General features: G+C 38.9%; 1 protein-coding gene across 1 annotated transcript in view; it reads left to right on the forward strand.

Moving 5' to 3' along the window:
• Nucleotides 1-12,386: 12,386 nt before the first annotated feature.
• Nucleotides 12,387-22,716, forward strand: part of PGR (progesterone receptor) — a 100,859-nt gene continuing 90,529 nt past the window's right edge. Inside the window, exons 1-2 of the mRNA XM_047694002.1 lie at nt 12,387-14,370; nt 15,871-16,022. Of these exons, the coding sequence (XP_047549958.1) occupies nt 12,737-14,370; nt 15,871-16,022 (1,786 nt within the window). The 5' untranslated portion in view covers nt 12,387-12,736. The remainder of the gene's footprint in view (nt 14,371-15,870; nt 16,023-22,716) is intronic.

Below are 22,716 nucleotides of genomic sequence, written 5' to 3' on the forward strand. Positions count from 1 at the left end.
AATGAAACAAGATGGGATTGGGAGGGAGACAAACCATAAGTGACTCTTAATCTCACAAAACAAACTGAGGGTTGATGGGGGGAGGGGGTTGGGAGAGGGGGTGGGGTTATGGATATCGGGGAGGGTATGTGCTATGGTGAGTGTTGTGAAGTGTGTAAACCTGGTGATTCGCAGACCTGTACCCCTGGGGATAAAAATATATGTTTATAAAGCTGTAAAAAAAAAAAAAAAAAAAGAAAGAAAGAAAGAAAGAAAGGATGAATCCCCAAGTTTTGTAGCAACATGGACGGGACTGGAAGAGATTATGCTGAGTGAAATAAGTCAAGCAGAGAGAGTCAATTATCATATGGTTTCACTTATTTGTGGAGCATAACAAATAGCATGGAGGACAAGGGGAGATGGAGAGGAGAAGGGAGTTGAGGGAAATTGGAAGGGGAGGTGAACCATGAGAGACTATGGACTCTGAAAAACGATCTGAGAATTTTGAAGGGGTGGGGGGTGGGAGGTTGGGGGCACCAGGTGGTGGGTATTGTAGAGGGCACGGATTGCATGGAGCACTGGGTGTGGTGCAAAAATAATGAATACTGTTATGCTGAAAAAAATAAAAAAAATTAAAAAAAAAAAAAAAAAAAAAGAACACCAAATGATACAGCCACTTCAGAAGAAAGATTTGGCAATTTTTATCCTATGTAGCAATCCTACTCCTAGGTATCTATCTACCCACGTGAAATGAAAAGCTATATTCACAAAAAAAAAAAAAAAAAAAAAAAAAAAAAGTGAGCCACAATAGTGGGAATGAATTAAAAATAAAAGTTGTCCTATGAAGTAGTGCTGGCTATTCTCTTCTCGTCTTTTTTTTTTTTTTTTCCTTTCCTGGTTGGTTTTCTGGGGGAGGTGCCTGCCACGTGGGTTTTCAGTCATGATGTTCCCTGAGTAAGTCCTCCAGCCCCCCTCAAGGGTGTGGGCTCTGAGGAAACTGGTTTTTTCAGGCTTTTGTTCTCTGGAGGTTCTTATGTTTGTTCACTTTTTTTTTTTTCTCTCGCCTTGACTGCTTTTGATGGTTTTTGTAAGTTTAGAGGAAAGCAAACTGCACCCTGACCCCCCTCTCAGAGAGAAGCCTCAGTCTGCTCTCCTGTGGATGCTGCAGAGTCCAAATAAATTCCCCCTTGGCCACTGGCAGAGCAGGTTCCGAGTCACGGTCCCTGGGGACACAGGATCTTCTGCTTGAACCCAAAACTGTGGCAGCGGTGGCTGTCTGGGCAGCTCCAGACCACCAGAGAGGTTCCAAGCAGTGATTGCACACTGAGATTTTCCCGCTGGCCTGGGCTGGGAGTGCCTGGTCTTTCTGGGTCTAAGAGCACCGGCCTTGCGCGCACCTCTCTCAGGGGAGTGTGAGGGTCGTGCATGTATCTCAGGTTCTGGTGGAATGGCTTGGGCCTAAGAGGGCCAGGCTGGGCCTTCATGCACCTCTCTCAGGGGAGGGTGAGGGGCGCGCGCCTGTCTCAGTCTCTGGTGGGATGGTGCGGGTCTAAGAGCGCTGGGCTGGGCCTTCGCACACCTCTCTCACAGGAGGGGGAGGGGGAGGGGTGCACGCATCTCAGGCTCAGTAGCACAGTTCGGTGTTCTGCCATCTGGCCAGGCTCTCAGCCCCTCACAGGAGCTGGACCACATGCGTTCTCAGGCGCACTGGCCGCTCAGGGACAAAGACCTGGTTTCTCCGCCGCACTCTCTCTGGCTCAGTGCCAGGGGAGCCTGTCCTGGGTCCCGGGACTTAAGCCCCTGTCCCTAGCTGCCTGGATTCCCACAATCCCCCCCCCCTTCAATCCTTTGCTCTCTTTTGAGTGCTTCCAACCAGTCTCCAAGTTAATGCTGGTCCCTTGATGCTGGGCACTCTCGTATTGGGGTATTACTTTCCAATCAGTCGCCATTGGTGGCTCCCTCCCCCTTTTGTTTATCTTCCAATATCAGTCCGAAGTTCCCACTCCACTTTACCTGCCCACTGGCATCTTCTGCCCCTGCAGAGATCCAGACTTGTATCATTCTGATCTCAGGCTGATTTCGTGGGTGATCGGAGTTCTTTGGAAGGTAATCAGCTCACTTTAGAGTACAGGTTGAAAGGACGCCTCCTCCTACTTCCCCGCCATCTTGTCTCCCCATTTTCTGTGCAAAAGCTTTTTATCTTGCTTTTTGCTTTTGTTTCCCTTGCCTTTGGAGATGTATCTAGCAAGAAGTTGCTGTAGCCAATGTCAAGAAGATTGCTGTTTGTGTTTTCCTCTAGGATTTGGATGGTTTCCTGTCTCACATATAGGTCTCTCAACCATTTTGGATTTATTTTTGTGTATGGTATAAGAAAGGAGTGAAGTTTCGCTCTTTTGCATGTAGATGTTCAGTTTTCCCAACACCATTTATTGAAAAGACTGTCTCTGCCTCCCCCCAACCCCCACATTGGATATTCTTTCCTTGTTTTTTTTTTTTTAAATTATTTATTTGACAGAGAGAGATCACAGGTAGGCAGAGAGGCAGGCAGAGAGAAAGAGAGAGAGAGAGAGGGAAGCAGGCTCCCTGCTGAGCAGAGAGCCCAATGCAGGACTCGATCCCAGGACCTGGAGATCATGACCTGAGCTGAAGGCAGCAGCTTAACCCACTGAGCCACCCAGGCGCCCCTCTTTCCTTGTTTTTTGAAGATTATTTGACTATATAGTTTTGGGTCCATTTTGGGGTTTTCTATTCTGTTCCACTGATCTATGTGTCTGTTTTTGTGACAGTACCATACTGTCTCGACGACTACAGCTTTGTAATACAGCTTGGAGTCCAGAATCATGATGCCTCCAGCTTTGGTTTTCTTTTCCAATGTTACTTTGGATGTTCAGGGTCTTCTATGGCTCCAAAGAATTTTTAGTACCATTTGATACAGCTCTATGAAAAATGCTAATGGTATTTTGATAGGGATTGCATTGAATGTGTAGATTGCTTTGGGTAACATAGACATTTTAACAATATTTGCTTTTCTAATCCATGAGCATGGAATGTTTCTTTGTGCCTTCCTTAGTGTCTTTCACAAGTGTTCTATAGTTTTCAGAGTACACCTCTTTACCTCCTTGGTAAGGCTTATTCTCAGGTGTCTTATCACCTTTGGTGCCATTGAAAAGGGGGTTGATCTTGATCAATCTTGAGATCTTGATTCCTTGATCTCTCTTTCTGCTGCTTCGCTGTTGGTGTGTAGAAATGCAACTGATTTCTGTGTGTTGATTTTATGTCTTGCAACTTTACTGAATTTGTTTATCAGCTCTAGCAATTTTTTTTTGGTGGAGTTTTTTTGGCTTTTCTATATAGAGTATCATGTCTTCTGTAATAGTGAAACCTTGCCTTCTTCTTTGCTGATTTGGATGCCTTTTATTTCTTTGTGTTTTCTGCTAGGGATAGGACTTCCAGTACTGTGTTAAATAACAGTGCTGAGAGTGGACTTCCTTATTTCATTCCAGACCACAGAGGAAAAGCTTAATTTTTGCCCACTGAGGACGATATTAGCTGTGGGGTTTTCGTATATGGTCTTTATTATGTTGAGGTTTGTTTCCTCCATCTTACTTTGTTGAGAACAGATCAACATTCCTCATGAATGATCTAAATTCTAAACAAGTATTTAACAAGCAAATGTAATATATAAAAAGTTCCATCTATTTCCTCAGAAAGTTAAAAATAAAGTTACTCTACAACCTGCAATTGCACTATTAGATATTTATCCAAAGGATACAAAAATACTGATTCAAAGGGTCATATGCACCCCAATGTTTATCAGCAGTATTCATGTTTATCAGTAATATCAACAATAGCCAAAATATGGAAAGAGTCCAAATATCCATCAACTGGTGAATAGATAAAGAAGATGTGATATATACAGATATACATATAAGATATATATGCAATAATGTACACATACTGTATGCATACACACTTATACACACACACACATACACACACACTCAGCCATCAAAAAGAACAGAATCTTGTAATTTGCAATGACATGGATGGAACTAAAGGCTATTATGCTAAGCAGAATAAGTCAGTCAGAGAAAGACAAGTGCCATATGAGTTAATTCATATGTGGAATTAAAGAAACAAAACAGATGAACATAGAGGAAGGAAGGAAAAATAAGACTAAAAACAGAGAAAGAGGCAAACCATAAGAAAGTCTTAACTATAGAAAACAAACTGAGGATTGCTGGAGGAGAGGTAGATGGGGCAATGTGTGAAATGGATGATGGGCATTAGGAGAGCCCTTTGGAGGAGCATTGGGTTTTATATATAAGTGATGAATCACTAAATTCTACTCCAGAAAGCAACATTACTGTATATGTTAACTAACTTGAATTTAAACAAAATATCATGGAAAAAAATAGTTACATCATGACTAAGTAGGTTTATCCCAGAAATACAAGATTGGTTTAATATTAAACACTCAATTAATGTAATTCACTGTGTTAACACACTAAAAAAGAAAAACCATATGATAATTTCAAAAGGTGCACAAAGATTATTTGACAAAAGCCCAAATCTACTTCCAATAAACCTCTCAGCAAACTAGAATGGAAGGGTACTTCCTCAACCTGATAAGGAGAATCTATTGCAGCTAACATCATACTTAATGATAAAAAACTGAATGTTTTCCCTCTTAAAATCAGGAAACCACCAAGGACCCCCACTCTTATCACTTCAATTAAAAAATCAATTGTATTTATAAACACTACAAATGTACAACACAAAAGAAAAATTAGGCTTAATTATAATATGTTCTTCAAAATTGCTTTCCCATGGTGTACATGATTTGTATAATTTCCTCTCCTTGAATGTGGGGGTGATTGTCAAAATGATAGTGATGGATTTCACCTCTCATGATTAGTTATATTTATGGCAAAAGGAAATTTACAGATGTAATTAAGATACCAAATCAGATTATCTTGAATTAATCAAAATGGGGATTATCTGGGTGGATGTGACTTAACTGGGCAGAAGGTCTTAAAAATGTTGTCAGAGTAAATTTCTCCTGCTCACCTGAAAGATGAAAATTTCCATGAGCTCAAAAGTTTCAAGGGACTGAAGTCTGCCCCAACCTGCATGAACCTGGAAAAGCACCAGAGCTTCAGATGGAAATGCAGTCCTGGCTGATCCACACATTGTAGTTATAAGAGCCCTAAGCCGTAGATAAAATCAAGTCATGCCTATTCTCCAGACCCATGGAGACTGAGATAATAACTGGATATTGTTTAAGACACTAAGTTGGCTGATTTATTTGTAAGCAATAAAAAAGTACAGATACTATTCGTAATAGCATCAAAATATGAAATAATTGCAGATAAATCTGACAAAAGATGTGAAAGATCTATACAATGAAAGTTTCAAAACATCACTGAGAGAAATTAGGCCTAAAGAGAGAAAGATGGAAGACTTAATGTTGTTGAGACCTCAATCCCTCTCCAAGTTGATCTATTTCAATTCAATCCCAATTATTATCATAACAACCCTGTTTGAAGAAATAAACTGATTCTAAATTTTATTCCTTTTTTTAAAATTGTGTTTCAGTTAGCAAACATATAGTACATCATTAGTTTTTGATGTAGCATTCAATGATTCATTAGTTGCGTATAACACCCAGTGTTCATCACCATATGTGCCCTCCATAATACCTATCATCACCTGATTACCCTGTCTCCCACCCCATCCCTTCTGTAATCTTCATATGGAAATGCAAAAGACCTAGAATAACCAAAACAATTTTGAAAAATAATAATAAAGTTGAAGCAGTAACACTTCAAGTATACAAGACCTACTATACAGCTACAACAATCAAGATATTGTAATGTTGACTTAAAGATTGTCAAATAGCTCAGTAAAACAAAACAGAGAGTCCAGAAATAGACTCCCATATATATGTGTAACATTTTCAACAATGGTGCAATGGAAGTTTAGAAAGAATATTCCTTTCTGCAATTCATGCTGGAACAACTGGATATCCATATACAAAACAAACAAAAAGAAAAACTTTGATCTACACTTCATACCATATTAAAAAGTAACTTAAAATGATTCACAGATATAAACGTGAAACCAAAAGCTATAAAAACAGAAGAAAACACAATAGTGAACTTTTGTGACCTTGGGTTTGGCAAGATTTTTTCAATTTTTTGTTGTTGTTTTGTTTTGCTTAAATTCAAGTTAATTCACATATAGTGTATTATTAATTTCAGTGTAGAATTTAGTGATTCATTAGTTACATATAGCACCCAAAGCCCATCACATCAAAGGCCTTCCTTAATGCCCATCAACCAATTATTCCATAGCCCCACCCCCCTCCAGCAACAAGCAAAATTTTTTTAATTATGGCACTGAAAATACAATTCATAAAAGTATAAATTGATTAATTAGACTTTACCAATTTTAAAAACATCTGCTCTTCAAGGGACAATGAAGAGAACTTAAAGATAAGGCACAGACTAGGAGGAAGTTTTTTAAATAATATATATGACAATGAACTTGCATCAGAATTAAAAAAAAATCTCTCAAAATTCAACAATAAAGAAATAATGCAATTCTTAAAAATCAAAGTATTCAAACAGACACACCAAAGAAGATACAGAAATGGCAAATAAGCACATGAAAAGATCATCAATATCATTAGTCATTAGGGAAATGCAATAAAGCCACAATGAGATACCATTACATATCTATTAAAATTATTAAATTGCTAAAATTAAACATATTGACTATGCCAATTTTTTTCTAGGTTATGGAAGAATTAGGACTGTAATATATTGCTGGTGGAATAAGAAATGATACAACCACTTTGGAAAATTATTTAGTATTTAAATGTATAAGTACCCATTTAACTAGCTACTTAATTTCTTTTTAAAATTTTTTAAAATTTCTTTTCAGTTTATGCACCACACCCAGTGCCCCATGCAATACATACTCTCCATAATAACCACCATCAGGCTCACCCAACCTCCCATCCCCCTCCCCTCCAAAACCCTGTTTGTTTCTCAGAGTCCACAGTCTCTCACGGTTCATCTCCCCCTCCAATTTCCCCCAACTCACTTCTTCTCTCCATCTCCCAATGTCCTCCATGTTATACTCCTCATGCTCCACAAGTAAGTGAAACCATATGATAATTGATTCTCTCTGTTTGACTTATTTCACTCAACATAATCTCTTCCAGTCCCATCCATGTTGATACAAAAGTTGAGTATCATCCTTTCTGATAGGGGCATAATACTCCATAGAGTATATGGACCATATCTTCTTTATCATTCATTCATTGAAGGGCATCTTGGCTCTTTCCACAGTTTCACGACTGTGTCCATTGCTGCTATGAACATTGGGGTATAGATGGCCCTTATTTTCACTGCATCTGTATCTTTGGGGTAAATACCCAGTAGTGCAATTTCAGGGTCATAGGGAAGCTCTATTTTTAATTTCTTAAGGGATCGCGACACTGTTTTCCATAGTGGCTGCCCCAACTTGCATTCCTACCAACAGTGTAAGAGGGTTCCCCTTTTTCTGCATCTTCTCCAACACATGTTGTTTCCTATCTTGTTAATTTTGGCCATTCTAACTGGTGTAAGGTGGTATCTCAATGTGTTGTTTTTTTTAATTTTTAATTTTTTAAATTTATTTTCAGTGTACCAGAATTCATTGTTTATGCACCACACCCAGTGCTCCATGCAATACGTTCCCTCCATAATACCCACCACCAGGCTCATCCAACCTCCCACCCCCAGCTCCTTCAAAACCCTCAGATTGTTTTTCAGAGTCCATAGTCTCTTACAGTTTATCTCTCTCTCCAATTTCTCCCAACTCAATGTGGTTTTGATTTGAATCTCCCTGATGACTAATGATGATGAACATTTTTTCATGTGTCTGTTAGCCATTTATATGTCCTCTTTGGAGAAGTGTCTGTTCATGTCTTCTGCCCATTTTTTGACATGATTATCTGTTTTGTGTATGTTTAGTTTGAGGAGTTCTTTCTAGATCTTGGATATCAGCCCTTTGTCTTTACTGTCATTTGCAAATATCTTCTCCCATTTCTTTGTTTTGTTGACTGTTTTCTTTGCTGTGCAGAAGCTTTTGATCTTGATGCCATTTAATTTCTATGTATTTGCTCAAGAGAAAGTAAACATATGTCCATACAACATTTGTACATATTTCATAATATTTTGTACATATTCATTGTACATATTCATAATATTTTCATAATTATATTTTATAATATCAAAACACTCCAAGTGTTCAGCAACAGGTAAATGGATAAACAAACTATAATATATCTACACAATGGACTACTAGTCATCAGTAAAAATAATAAACTAATGAAACATACTGCAATATAGATGAATCTTAATTATGCTGGATGAAAGAAGCTAGATGAATAAAAGTATACACTGCATTATATAAAGTTCTAAGAAATAAAAAATAAATGAAGAACACATTTAGCACCCAGATCTTCAATTATAATATCATTTTCCAATAAATTACTGATCCTAGGACTAGGGCAAGAAATAGACAAGATGAGTCTGGAACATCTTGAAATGGTAGAAAATAAGAATACACTAACACACACACACACACACACACACACACACATACAAACTCCCAATGCCGAAAGCTGCAACTTATGCAACAAAATAAAGGAATATTGAATTATAATCCAAAGTTAAAATAAATGCCCATAAGCCCATACTGATATAAGTAAAATGCCAAGAAATTTTTCTATGCAGAAAAATTCCAAATAAATAATGTATATATTCCACCCTAAAGGAGGAAAAGCATAATACCCTACTCCCTGATTTCCCTTTGAAGAGCTCAGTATGGAAAGAGAAGAAAAAAAAAAAGAGTGTTCAGTGGAGAAACCTGAAAAGTACTGCTTCAGCCGGGTGATTAGGGTTAACATCAATAATATTAAGTCTGGTTGACAATATGTACCATTTAACCAATGTGGTATTTACTGTTGTGATTTTCCTCCTCAAACCCATAAGCCTAGTCTAATCATGAGGAAAACATACAATTCTAATAAAAGGACATCCTGCAATAATGCTTACCAGACTCCTTAAGACTGTTCACATCATTTTAAAAAAAAAAAAAAAAAAAAAAAGGATAGTCTGAAGAAACTGCAACAGCCAAGAGGCGCCTAAGGAGACATGGCAACAGTGTAATGTGGTATCCTGGATAAAACACTGGAAAGAAAAGAACATTAGAAACTAAGGAAATCAGAATAAACTATGTATGTATGTATGTTAATATTAATGTGTCAATATTAGTTCATTAATTGTAATAAATATACCATATTAATATAAGATGTTAATAGGAGAAACTACACAGAAGATATAGAGGAACTTTCCGAACTATCTGCTTAATTTTGCTATAAATCTTACACTGTTCTAAAAAGAAAAGGCTATCAGTTAAAAAAATTAGAGGAGGGGCGCCTGGGTGGCTCAGTGGGTTAGGCCGCTGCCTTCGGCTCAGGTCATGATCCCGGGTCCTGGGTTCGAGCCCCGCATCGGGCTTTCTGCTCAGCAGGGAGCCTGCTTCCTCCTCTCTCTGCCTGCCTCTCTGCCTACTTGTGATTTCTCTCTGTCAAATAAATAAATAAAAAATCTTTAAAAAAAAAAAATTAGAGGAGACAGTCCTAAATAATATATGTAGTATAATTTAACTTGTTTAATAAATCAGATATGAATTTTTTAAAAAACCTAATGTATGGTGACAGTAAGCAGATTAATGGTTGCCTGGGGACAGATGGTGAATGACAGAGATGGGGAGAAGATAGGAAAGAGCAGCAGGAAGGGATTAAAAAGTGGTGTGAAGAAACTTCTGGTGTAAAAGGGTGTATCTGTCATTTTGTTTGTGGTGAAAATGTTTCAAAAGTACATAAATATGTCAAAACTTCACAAAATGTACATTTTAAGTACATGCAGCTTATTGCATGACAACTATACTTTAATAAAGCTTTTTCCCCCAAAGTATAAACAAACAAACTTCCAAATTTGAATTCTCTCCAAAAATAGTCTTCAAGAATATTTGGAGATAGCCCTCTTACATCTGAACTTAACCAGTAAATTTTGTTTAACTCAAAAATTCATATATTTGAGAATTCCTGTACCAACAATGCTAATCACCCAGCACTAAATTTCATGACATAATGATGATTTAGGAAGCACTGGCATCTTTATCATTATTTTCCTACCTCAAGTTTTTAAATCTTATGGGAACAACCTAGTCAGTCTGTTAGCTTGAGGGAATTTTTATAATCAATCAAAACTGAGCCAAATACAGTTTGCCATTTAAAATGAAGCCTAGTGCCAATTTTATGGCTATAGCAATCTGAAGACCAAATTCCAAGCCATCAGCAATTTAAAAATCATACCCCTAAGGAGACTGATATTTGGTCACTTGGGTTCAAATCTGACTATGCTACTGTCTATAATTTTTGGCTACTCTATGCCTCAATTTTCTCAACTATGAAATGGAGATAATGTATCTAATTTATAGGACTGTTAAAAGATTAAATAAATTAACACATGTAAAGGTCTCGGAAGACTACCTGGTAGTGCTCTCCAGATTACGCAAATCCTACAGATTCTATGGTACTAACCATCAGGGAAATATATATTAAAACCACAATGAGATACCACTACACACACACCATGAAGGCTATAATAAAAAAGACAAAAAAGTGTTGCCAAGAATGTGGAGAAACTGGAACCGTCATACACTCCTGGTGGGCATATAAAATGTGCAGTCTCTTTGGAAAACAACCTGGCAGTTCTTCAGAGGGTGAAACCTAGAGTTACCATATAACCCAGCAATTCTACTCCTAGGTATGTCCAAGAGAAATGAAAATATATGTTTGTACAAAAACTTATACATGAATATTCATAAGAGCATTATTCATAATAACCTAAAGTAGAAACAGCCCAAATGTCCAACAACCAGTAAATGGATAAATAAAATGCAATATGGCCATACAATGAAATATTATTTAGAAAGGAATGAAGTACTGATACATGCTATAACATGGTTGAACCTTGAAAACCCTATGCTAATCGAAAGAAGCCATCAAAAAAAGACCAAACACAGTATGAGTCCATTTATATGTCATGAAATTCCCAGAATAGGTAAATTCACAGAGAAGGAAAGTGACTGTGGCTAGCTGCTGGTAGATTTAGGGTGGGAGGATTGAGGAGTGACTGTTAATGGGTATGAGGTTTATTTTGGACCTGGGTCTTGGGGTCAGCAGAGATTGTTAGTTTATGATTCTGTACCTCAAATATATTTCAATACTCTCCCCCTCTCTACAATATATTATAAAATAAGAGGTCATCTACTTAAAAAATAAACCTCAAAGGTAATTATGTTTAAGAATAAATATGTTGAAGGGAGAAAATACTATTCATTGTCTCTATTGAAGGACTTATGATGTAGCACAGAATATAAGCTGGAGCTAAGGGAAACTTTCCTTAAAGTTCTATTTAATAAAAGTTGGAATAAATTCCTTAGACAAATCAAAGGAAGACACACAATATCTAAACTTCCACTCCCAAATGTCTCTGCCACATTGAAGACTGTTGCAGGGGAGTAGGGCATCTTGGTTGGATTAAAGAAATCTGCAAAGCGCTCATTTTCATGGAAGTTATAACAGAGTCTTTTTTATATTATTTAGGATCATCCTTCAGATATTCATTGAATAACATAGTCAAGTATCTTTCTCGATGTTAAATCTTTACAAAACTGAAATCCTGAAAGAATCCCTTCGCTTTTCCAGTTAGATTGAGCATGATTCTTAATTCGTAGTACAATATCTTAATATGTTTACGAAGTTCCATCCCTCAGCACCTGCCATTCAGGGTGGAATTCAGACTAGCGGGTGGGGATACCAACCCCACAATTTCAGATCAGGTGCGTCATCCGTGTAGGGAGGGGCTTTGGGCGGGGCATCCCGAAAGGGAGGAGGCGTCACTAGAAAGCTGTGGGGCCAGTCTACAGCTGTCATTATTCGAGTTAAGCTTTGTATTATTTGTATTCGATGATATGGTGTGTAAGCGACATTCTCAATGCCAACTAGTTTCACTCGGCACTTAAGTGAAATATGTAAGTACAGTTTCCTTCTGAGCTACCGAGAAACGTGAGAGCTCCAGGGATGATTGTCGCCCGCTATTTATTGGGAGCAGGCAGAAACCCGACTGTTATTGAGAATGGGGTGTAGCGAGAAGTCCAAGTAGTTCCAGGGTTTTAATGAGAAGGGAAGTGGAACGCAGTCAGGGATTGGGAGCTACAAGACAAGGTCCGCTTGGAAGCCGGAGGAAAAAATCTGGAGAGCCGCGTATATAATTGCTTTCGAAGCCTCTGCCACTCGAGTGCTGGAATTGTGAGTATTCTGCGCCTCGGGTCCTGGGACTTGAAGTCGGAGAACTCTCCCAGCTAGACGAGACAACCTTCTCCTGCTCTCCCCACCTGACTCAGAGACTAAACTGCCGCCCTTCCTCTGACCACCAGATGGAGGGCAAAGGCAGTAGCTGACCAGCGCCGCCCCATTCCGACCCGATCCCCCACCCCGCCCCACCGAGACCAGCCAAATTCAATTATAATTTTCTCCTCCCGCTTCTCCTACATTTCCCATACCCCCTCCTCCTTCCCCTAACCCTCCTCCTTCGAGACAGGGGAGGAGAAAAGGGGAGTTCAGGTCGTCATGACAGAGCCTAAGGCAGAGGATTCCCAGGCTCCTCACTTGGCTGGCGGCGCGCCCTCCCCAACACGGGTCGGATTGGCTCTGTCGGGACTCCGGGACGCTGGCTCCTTCAAGGCGAGTCAGACCTCGGACGCCTCGCCTGTGGTTTCGGCCATACCCATCTCCTTGGACGGGCTGTTCTTCCCTCAGCCCAGCCAGGGACAGGACCCGGACCGGAAGACGCAGGATCAGCAGCCTCTGTCAGACGTGAAGGCGGCGCCTACCAGAGTTGAAGCCGCAAGCGGTGCAGGAGCTGGCAACTCTAGAACCCCAGAAAAAGACAGAGGGCTGCTGGACAGTGTCTTGGACACGCTACTGGAGCCCTCAGGCCCGGGGCAGAGCCACGCCAGCCCTCCTGCCTGTGAGTCCACTAGCCCTTGGTGCCTGTTTAGCTCCGAGCTTCCCGAAGACCCCCGGGTTGCCCCCACCACCCAGGGGGTGTTATCCCCGCTCATGAGCCGGCCAGAGAGCAAGGCTGGCGACAGCTCCGGGACGGCAACTGCCCATAAAGTGCTGCCCAGGGGCCTGTCACCATCCCGGCAGCTGTTGACTCTGACCTCTGGGAGTCATCCTTGGCGGGGGGCCGCAGTGAAACCAGCCCCGCAGCCGGCTGTGGTGGACGTAGAGGAGGAGGATGGCTTTGAGTCCGAGGGCTCCGTGGGTCCACCTCTGAAAGGCAAATCCCGGGCTCTGGGAGGGACGGCAGCTGCAGGAGGAGCTGCTGCCACCTCTCCTGGGGTGGCCTCAGGAGGAGTCACCCTGATCCCTAAGGAAGATTCCCGCTTCTTGGCTCCTAAGGTCTCCCTGACCGAGCAGGAGGCGCTAGCGGCGCCTGGGGGCTCCCCGCTGGCCACCACGATGATGGATTTTATACACGTTCCCATTCTGCCCCTCAACTCGGCCTTCCTGGCCGCCCGCACCCGGCAACTGCTGGAAGGGGAGAACTATGACGGCGGGGCTGCGGCTCTCAGCACCTTTGCCCCGCCGCGGGGCTCGCCCTCGGGTTTGTCCACACAGGTAGCTGCCGGCGACTTCTCCGACTGTGCATACCCACCCGACGCGGAGCCCAAGGTGGATGGGTTCCCGCTTTACGGCGACTTCCAGCCGCCTGCCCTGAAGATCAAGGAGGAAGAGGAAGGCACCGAGGCAGCTGCGCACTCTCAGCGGCAGTACCTGGTGACTGGTCCTAATCCCGCAGTCTTCCCGGATTTGCCGCTGGCTCTGCAGCAGCTACCTCCTCGAGCTCCATCCTCCAGACCCGGGGAAGCGGCGGTAACGGCGGCCGCGCCCGCCAATGTCACTGTCTCCTCGGTGTCCTCGTCGGGGTCGACCCTGGAGTGCATCTTGTATAAAGCCGAGGGCACGCCGCCGCAGCAGGACCCGTTTGCTCAGCCGCCCTGCAAGGCGCCAAGCGCAGGCGCGTGCCTGCTGCCCCGGGACAGTGCCTCCACCTCGGCTTCGGCTATCGCTGCGGGGGTGGCCCCTGCGCTCTACCCGCAGCTCAGCCTCAACGGGCTCCCGCAGCTCGGTTACCAGGCCGCCGTGCTCAAAGAGGGCTTGCCGCAGGTCTACCAGCCTTATCTCAACTACCTGAGGTGAGGGCCCGGGGCGGGGCGCGGGGAGCCCTATGCGTCTCGCGAATAGTGGTCCAGCCAGTTCATCGCCATCAGCTCCTGGCCCTCAGGGTCCTGCTCACTCGAATGGTCTCAAGAGGATGCGTGGTCGGGGCAGGGCACAGGGTAGTTTGCTTTCCTTTATCTTCTCTCAGCTCCTTACTATTTTAGGGACACAAAGCGGGAGCATAATATGCCGTTTTTGGAGCGTGCCTCCTCAAAAATATTTTCTAAACTTTTCAAATCTGCGAGATTTCGAGACAAAACTAGCCCTGATTTAAAACGTGCAGCCTCACTGTAGGTGAGCGGTAGCCCAGTGGAGCGGAAAAAGCGCGGCGAGTTGGGAGCTTTATAAAATGGTTATTTTCTTAGGACATTTACTGGGAATGTCTTTCTTGGAGAAGAGACTTTAAGGCATGGATCCTCCGGGAGGGGTGGTACTTGTTACATGGTCTCTTAGCCAAAACTGAAAGCATAACTTCACGGGTTGGGACATTTAATGGCTCAATTTTCATACGTATCTCAAGGCTAAAGTTATGTGTAATATGTTTACGTTATGAATTTAAACACCAATATTGTTTCGGATTCGCTACAACTTTTTCTTTCTTTTTTTTTTTTTTGCTTTTAGACAATATTTTATTCTTTCATTCATCCACATGCTGATGCTCTGCATAAACAGGAGGGGCAAAATGAATGTGAGCAAATACAATTAAAGAAAAGTGGCAAGAAATCAGAATTCTCATTCTGTCCCTTGACATGTCCACCTTTATCACTTTACTGCCATCCTTCAGCTTTTGGATCCTCTCCCGTCTCCTGTACCTTTACCAGAATTTTTTTTTTCTTCCTGAATAATGAATTTCAAACACTGGTACACTTATGGAAGCTACAACTTTTTTCACATAGGTTTTCAAAAACATTTTGATTTACATACTGTAGTAGTGGCATTTCTAAGAATGTTCACTTTAGAATCTTATTGCTGTGAATGAGCAAAATAGTGTCAATATACTGAACAATTCTTTAACGCCGCAAACACATAAACTTGTGTGAGTAAACAATCATTAAGAGTTGTGTTAAAAACTCAAAACAAAAGCATTGCTAAGTACCATTCAACCTTAAAACCATGTTTATAGTTACCCAGGCTACAGGAAGGAAATAACATTTCATTCGTCAAAGTAAATGTATTATTCTATATAAGAAGTTTTATAGAAAGATTTTTTTAAATAAAACCAATGGACCTTTGCTTTCCTAAACATAAAATTATATATTATTCTTTTATGTTGGTGCTGCTGATGACTGATTAATAATTTGCAGATGTGGTGAATCCAGGAACAGTATGGGAAGTTTAATTTGCATGTCTTTCAAGGGTGCGTGTACACAGTTCTATTTGAAAATTCCCTTTTACTCTGTCAATTCTGTAAAGAAAACTTCAGTAGCTAGTGGTGCACCTAAAAATAAATGGAGTACTTTGTTTTGCATTTCAAGGCCGGATTCAGATGCCAGCCAGAGCCCACAGTACAGCTTCGAGTCATTACCTCAGAAGATTTGTTTAATCTGTGGGGATGAAGCATCAGGCTGTCATTATGGTGTCCTCACCTGTGGGAGCTGTAAGGTCTTCTTTAAAAGGGCAATGGAAGGTAGGCTCCTTTCTCCTGATCTTTTATTATTGGTTTAACTGTAAGCTGAGATTATTTTTTAGATTTTAATTACCCCTTGCTTCTAAGAAATGGTGATATTTCTATATAACTTAAAATATATGACTATGTTTTTTTTAAGATTTTATTTATTTATTTGACAGACAGAGATCGCAAGTAGGCAGAGAGGCAGGCAGAGAGAGGGGGAAGCAGGCTCCCTGCTGAGCAGAGAGACCAATTCGGGGCTCGATCCCAGGACCCTGGGATCATGACCTGAGATGAAGGCAGAGGCTTTAACCCACTGAGCCACCCAGGTGCCCCTGGCTAGCACTTTTAATATTAGACTCAAGTTGTACTAATCTTGGGGCAATGCTGCTATTGTTCATTACCTATTTAGCTTTAAAGAAACAACTTCACTGTAATTGTATTTTTATATTTCTATTATATGTGATATCTACTAAATTTAAAATTTTGATCAAAAGAAAAATTGTAAAAGTCATTGAAATTATGTATATGTACTTATTTGTGTGTGCATATATATATGTGTGTTGCAGTTACAAATTTTCTACACAATTTTGTCTTTTCTCACATTCATATGTATGTAATATTTAAATAATGGTAATTCTAAACAAATTTTTAAAATTCTCTTTTTGTTTGGTATATTTTTATAAGGGGATAGGAATAAACAGTTCAAAGCAAATGAAAAATTTGAGTACAATAACAATTTCTGAAGAAGTATTTTACTATAAAACCTTTATATTTTTAAAATGATCTAAATGACCTCTTTATCTAATGATAATTATCTAATGATTTTGAATTGACTTACATAATGTATTTTGGACTTGAACTGAGCTGAAATGAGCTTAGGGTTCCCTCTGGGGTGCAGAGATCACACCTAGACAAGGAACCAAAAATCTGATTACCTGCTTTTTTGTTTCCTGTTTGTGAGTTTTGTTTTTGTTTTTGTTTTTTAATTTCAAGAGCTTTCTATTTAAAAGTAGGAAAGGAAGGAATGAGCAATTTTTACCTTAAGGGAACTTTCAAAGGAGTTTGATGTGCATATTTAATATACACCAAAAGAATATGACCTAAAAGACATTCTAAATTCACTATTCTTGTAGCTGCCTAACAGGTGATTCTTTACAACTATTATACCTTTTTGGTAAAAATGTTTCCCAACCAGTTATTAGTAATATTTGTAATAATTCTACTTAAACTAATTCTTCTTAAAGAATATCTGTTTTGTATTTATCTAGAATATGATTTTTCCACAAAGGAATATATATTAAATATGCACATATATATTAAAATATGCATACAAATATATTATATATTATAATATATAATGTATGTATGTAATATAATATAATATATTACAAATATAATATATTACAAATACGTATTTGTATTTTTGTATTATATTACAAATATATATTTGTATATATAAAAGAGGCTACATGAGAAAATGGGACACAACTGATAATGGCCCTATCTTTCCTATTGACATTATTTAGTCGTAGTTACAAGTAGGCATTCTTTGTGTGGAAGAGTAGATTCTCCAGCACATAATTGGAGTTACTATTTCCATGTAACTTTATGTCTGGTTTTTTGAACATTCCTTTTGACATTAATAGGATTCCCTTCATTTTTACAGCCTCCTTAGGGTAGTCTAATTTTTATAAGTGAATGATTCCTGTAGAATCCTCTGCTTGAAAGCCAGTTTTTTTCTAGCCCAGCTCCATCTCTTTATAGGTAAGCATGTCCCAAAGACATAAATTTGAATTTCCAAAGAGCACCCAACTAGTTAGTAACTAATTCTTAATCACCATAGGTTAGATACTCTTTCATTGCAATGTTCATAAATCAGAGAGGGTGGGCACATGTAGATATTTGATGAATGCTACTTAATTTTCAGAAGTTACTTCAAACTGTGCATATAGAACCAAGAACACCCTAACTAAAATACAAATGTTTTTATAGTATTAAAATAGTATCCAGAACCACATAAAATGTCTTCCCAAATGTACTCTTGGAAAGCATTTGTAGGACCACTACTGTTGGCATGATTCTGTTTTAGTCTTGAGTAGTAGATATGAAGTACCTTTACTTGGCAATATTTATAAAGGAACTCAAGGTATAGGTTTATAAGTCATTCATGAAATTAAAGCAAGATTACAAAAACTGTATGAGGAATTCATTCATTCAGCATTTTTTTTAATTTAAAAATTTTTTTAAGATTTTATTTGACACAGAAAGAGAGAGAGAGAGCAAGCGCACAGGAGGAGCAGCAGGCAGGGGAGAAGCAGGCTCCTCACTAAGCAAGGAGACTGATGAGGGGCTCCAATGCAGAGCTTGATCCCAGGACCCTGGGATCATGACCTGAGCCAAAGGCAGCCATTTAACCAACTGTGCCACCCAGGTGTCCCTATTTAGCACTTATTTTATACCTCTTATATTTAGATCTGTGACAAAGATATTCTTCCCTTGATTTCACTTCTCTTTGCCTTAGAAATAAGATGAGGATAACAATAGCTACCCCTCAGGGTTGTTATAAAGATTAAGTGAGTTAATACATGCAAAGTTTTGAAACAAATGCCTAGCATATTGTCAGTCACTTCAGTCAAAGAACTTATGATAGTGCTAAGCAGGTAATATATATGTAAGGCCTTTTTGCATATAAAATAAAGATTCTCAGTAAATGCTCAGATAGGTAAGCAAATCTGTAAAGTAGTTAGGATTTGTGTGGTTTGTGAATTAGTGTGTTTAGGCAGGGGGAAGTTAATGGAATGTGTATATTCTATAATGACAGGAGAAGACTTCTGGAAAATATGAATTTCATCGCTTCTCGGCCTTTTGGCTAAGATCAAGTGAAAATATGAATTTCATTTTGTTCCTAAAGGAGAAGTAAGATTATTGATCTCTGGGTATTGAGGAGGGCCTTTAAGTGTATATGTCCAAGGAGGAGTGAAAAGATTAAGATTTGACTAGGACTTGAAGAATTATATTTGGAAATCATTAAAATTAAAGGTTAGGAAGTTTAATTGCCAGTGTTTGAATGAGTTGGGATAAAATCAGTGATTTAAGATAATAGAAGTTTCTGGGAATTTTCACGACTAAGAAAGATGAGTAGAAGGACTTTAACAGTTGGAGAGAAATAGGTGTGAAATCTAAAGTAGGGGTAGTTTAAGGTAGAACTATGTATGGATGCCAATATGTTCAGAAGTTGAAAGTCAGTGGTCAAAAATATAGATATTTGGGGGGCACCTGGGTGGCTCAGTTGGTTAAAGCCTCTGCCTTCGACTCAGGTCATGATCCCAGGGTCCTGTGATGGAGCCCCCATCAGGCTCTCTGCTCAGCAGGGAGCCTGCTTCCTCCTCTCTCTCTGCCTGCCTCTCTGCCTACTTGTGATCTCTGTCAAATAAATAAATAAATAAAAATCTTTAAAAATAAAAAAATATATTTATATATAAATATTTTTACCAGGGATAATAATGATAATAGCAGGGTGTCTGGGTGACTCAGTCAATTAAGTGTCTGCCTTCAGGATCCTGGGATCAAGTCCCATGCCTGGGTCCCTGCTCAGTGGGAAACCTGTTTCTCCCTCTTTCTCTACACTCCTTCTGCTTGTGCTTGGCCTCTCTCTCTCTCTCTCTCTAATAAATAAATATAATCTTTTAAAAAATGATAATCACATTTTAGAGTACTTTCTACATACTAGTGACTAAATGTTTTATGGGTGTTTTAATTTCTTTAATCCTTATAATCTTTATAATCATTGTATTTTCAATTTACCAATAAGGAAACTAAGAGCCAGAGATGTTAAATTGCCTTAATCACAGTTAGGAAGTTGTAGAGTGAGGATTCAAACCCAAGTAGTGTGATTCCAGAACCTGTGCAACATTTCTCTCAATTATACTACATTTCTCTTAAGAGGAAATTCTGTTTAAATTTCAAAGAAAAACAATAGTGGGTTGAAAGAAAAAATGTGAGCTAAGTGATAAAACATCTAGGAGGTAAAAGTGAATCCCAAAGGAAATTGCAAAATGAAGATTGAATAAAAGTGTGTGATATAAATTAATGGATGATACTAACTTCACCTCTAGGACAGCTATGAGAAAAAACAGTCAAGGACCAAGATCCAGTTTCTTTACTTCTCCTCCAAGTTGAGAGTGAGAGACCATAAAGCTTGTAAATGAGTCACCAAGGAAAACTGGGTTTCTCTTGGTATGAGAGAAGAGAGAAGAGGCAGGAAAGAAAAGGATAGGTGAGGAGAGGGGAGGAGAGAGGAGGGGAGGGGTCAGAAACCACTCAAAAAGTGAGTGTTTGGGGTAGGAAGAGATGGCCTCTTAACCTGAGAAAATGAATTAGCCAAAAGCAATTGGTTGACTAGCCCTTTGTATTACTTTACTAAGACTTAGAATGAACCAGGAAGTAGTCAGGAATTGCCATAATACCTTTCAAGGAGATGAAGTCATAATGACACAACCAGTTCTATAAATGCAGGCCATGACTTTGTAGTAAGAAGCAAAAATTATTTCTCATTGGCTTTTCTGTGTATGTACTGTGACTAGCTGGGTGCTATGAATATATACTAGATATCCAGCAAATTTTTTCTAAATCATCATAACTGATGATGCCAAGCTCTTATTCTTTGGATGCTTTTACTGTAACACCATTTGTAGTGAATAAATCTGATGGAATATGGGTGGGGAAATATTATAATATAGTGGAACATTATTTAGAAGACACTTGTCTAAGTAAGTATTAATGGATTTGTGATTATACTACATTATTAGTTTCATTTTTATTCTAGGTATGTGGAGGTATAATTGACAAATAAAACTGTGAGATATTTAACATGAGGATTTGGTATGTAGGGTAAAAGGATTCCCCTATCAAGTTAATTAACACATTCATCGCCTCACTTACTTATCTTTTTTTTATCTTTTTGGCAAGAATATTTAAATTTTACTCTCTTACCAAATTTTAGTCATATAATGCAATGTTTTCAACTAGTCACCATGTTATATATTATATCCTCAGACCTATTCATCTTAAAAGTTTGTACCCTTTTAGCAACCTCTCACTATTTCCCCTATTTCCCAGTCCCTGGTGACCATTTTCTACACCAAAGTATTTATTGAAAACTTTCTGTATGCTAAGCATTATGCTTGGTACTAGTTGAAAAAGCAGTAAAATGGAACTGCAGCCCTAGTGGAGTTTATAATATAGTGTAGGCAAGAAACACTTTATCAATTGCATTTAAACAATGAATTATAGATGTGCTAAGTGAATAGTTTAAGCAATGCCTGGAAAACTAGAGAATTGACCCCTTTATCAGAAGCTGGGGATGATAGGAAATACCTTTTAGATTTAGAGAGACACCATTATAAGTAGACCACAGAAGAAACTGGACAGAAATGAAATATTTTATGCATAAAATATTTCTTTCAAAAGTTGAATAGAGTTGGTGTCAGAGACTAAAAATGAAACTGATTTGGTAGCATATTCTCCCTGCTATGCCTTCCAGAAGAGAAATAATGAACATTCAAATTCATTTAAGTATTATATTATTTTAAGAGCAATTTTAGGTTTACAGCAAAATCAAGAGGGATGTATAGAGTTTTCCCATACACTTCTTGCCCAGACGTAGCCTTTCCTATTATTAACATCCTCCATTAGGGCGGTATATTTTTTGTTACAATTGATGAATGTACTTCAATAATGAACACTAAATAATCACCCCAAATCCATAGTTTTAATTAAGGTTTGCTCTTGGTATTATACATTCTATGGGTTTGAATAAATATACAATAAAATGTATCCATAGTTATGGTATCATACAGAGTAGTTTCACTACCCTAAAAATCCTGTTTCATTTATTCATTCTTCTCTGCCCCCAAATCCCTGGCAATCAGTAATCTATTTACTCTTTCTGTAGTTTTGCCTTTTCCAGAATGCCATACAGTTTCACTTAGTTATATGCATTTAATTTTCCTCCATGTCTTTTCATGGCTTGATATCTCATTTCCTTTGAGTTCTGAATAATATACTACTGTCTGTATGTAGCACAGTTTATTCATTCACCTGCTGAAATATATTTTAGTTGCTTCCAAGTTTTTACAATTATGAAGAAAGCTGCTATAATGATCCACGAGCAGGTTTTTATGGAGACATACTTTTTTTTTCCTTTGGGTAAATATCAAGGAGTTTGATTGCTACATTTTATAGATGCTTAATTTTGTAAGAGATCTTCAAAGTGTCTTCCAAAGTGACTATGCTATGTTGCATTCCCACCAGCAATGAATGAAAATTCTTGACACTCTGTCTTTGCTATCATTTGGTATTGTCTGTGTTCTGGATTTTGACCATTCTAAGTATAGTAACATCTCATTGTTTTAATTTGCATTTCCCTGATGACATATGATGTGGAGCATATTTCCATGTACTTATTTGCCATCCATGTATCTTTGGTGAGAAGCCCATTAAGGTCCTTTACCTATTTTTTAATCTGGTTGTTTTCTTATTCTTGTGTTCTTATATATTCTTTATATATTTATTTATTAGATATGTCTTTTGCAAATATTTCCTCCCACTCTGTGTCTTTTTAGACAATGTCTTTTGCATAGCAAAAAATTTTACTTTTAATGAAATGCAGTTTCTCAGTTCTTTCATGAATCATGACTTTGATGTTATA

The sequence above is a fragment of the Lutra lutra genome, chromosome 10, assembly GCF_902655055.1.
Source record: "Lutra lutra chromosome 10, mLutLut1.2, whole genome shotgun sequence".
Taxonomy (NCBI): Eukaryota; Metazoa; Chordata; class Mammalia; order Carnivora; family Mustelidae; genus Lutra; species Lutra lutra.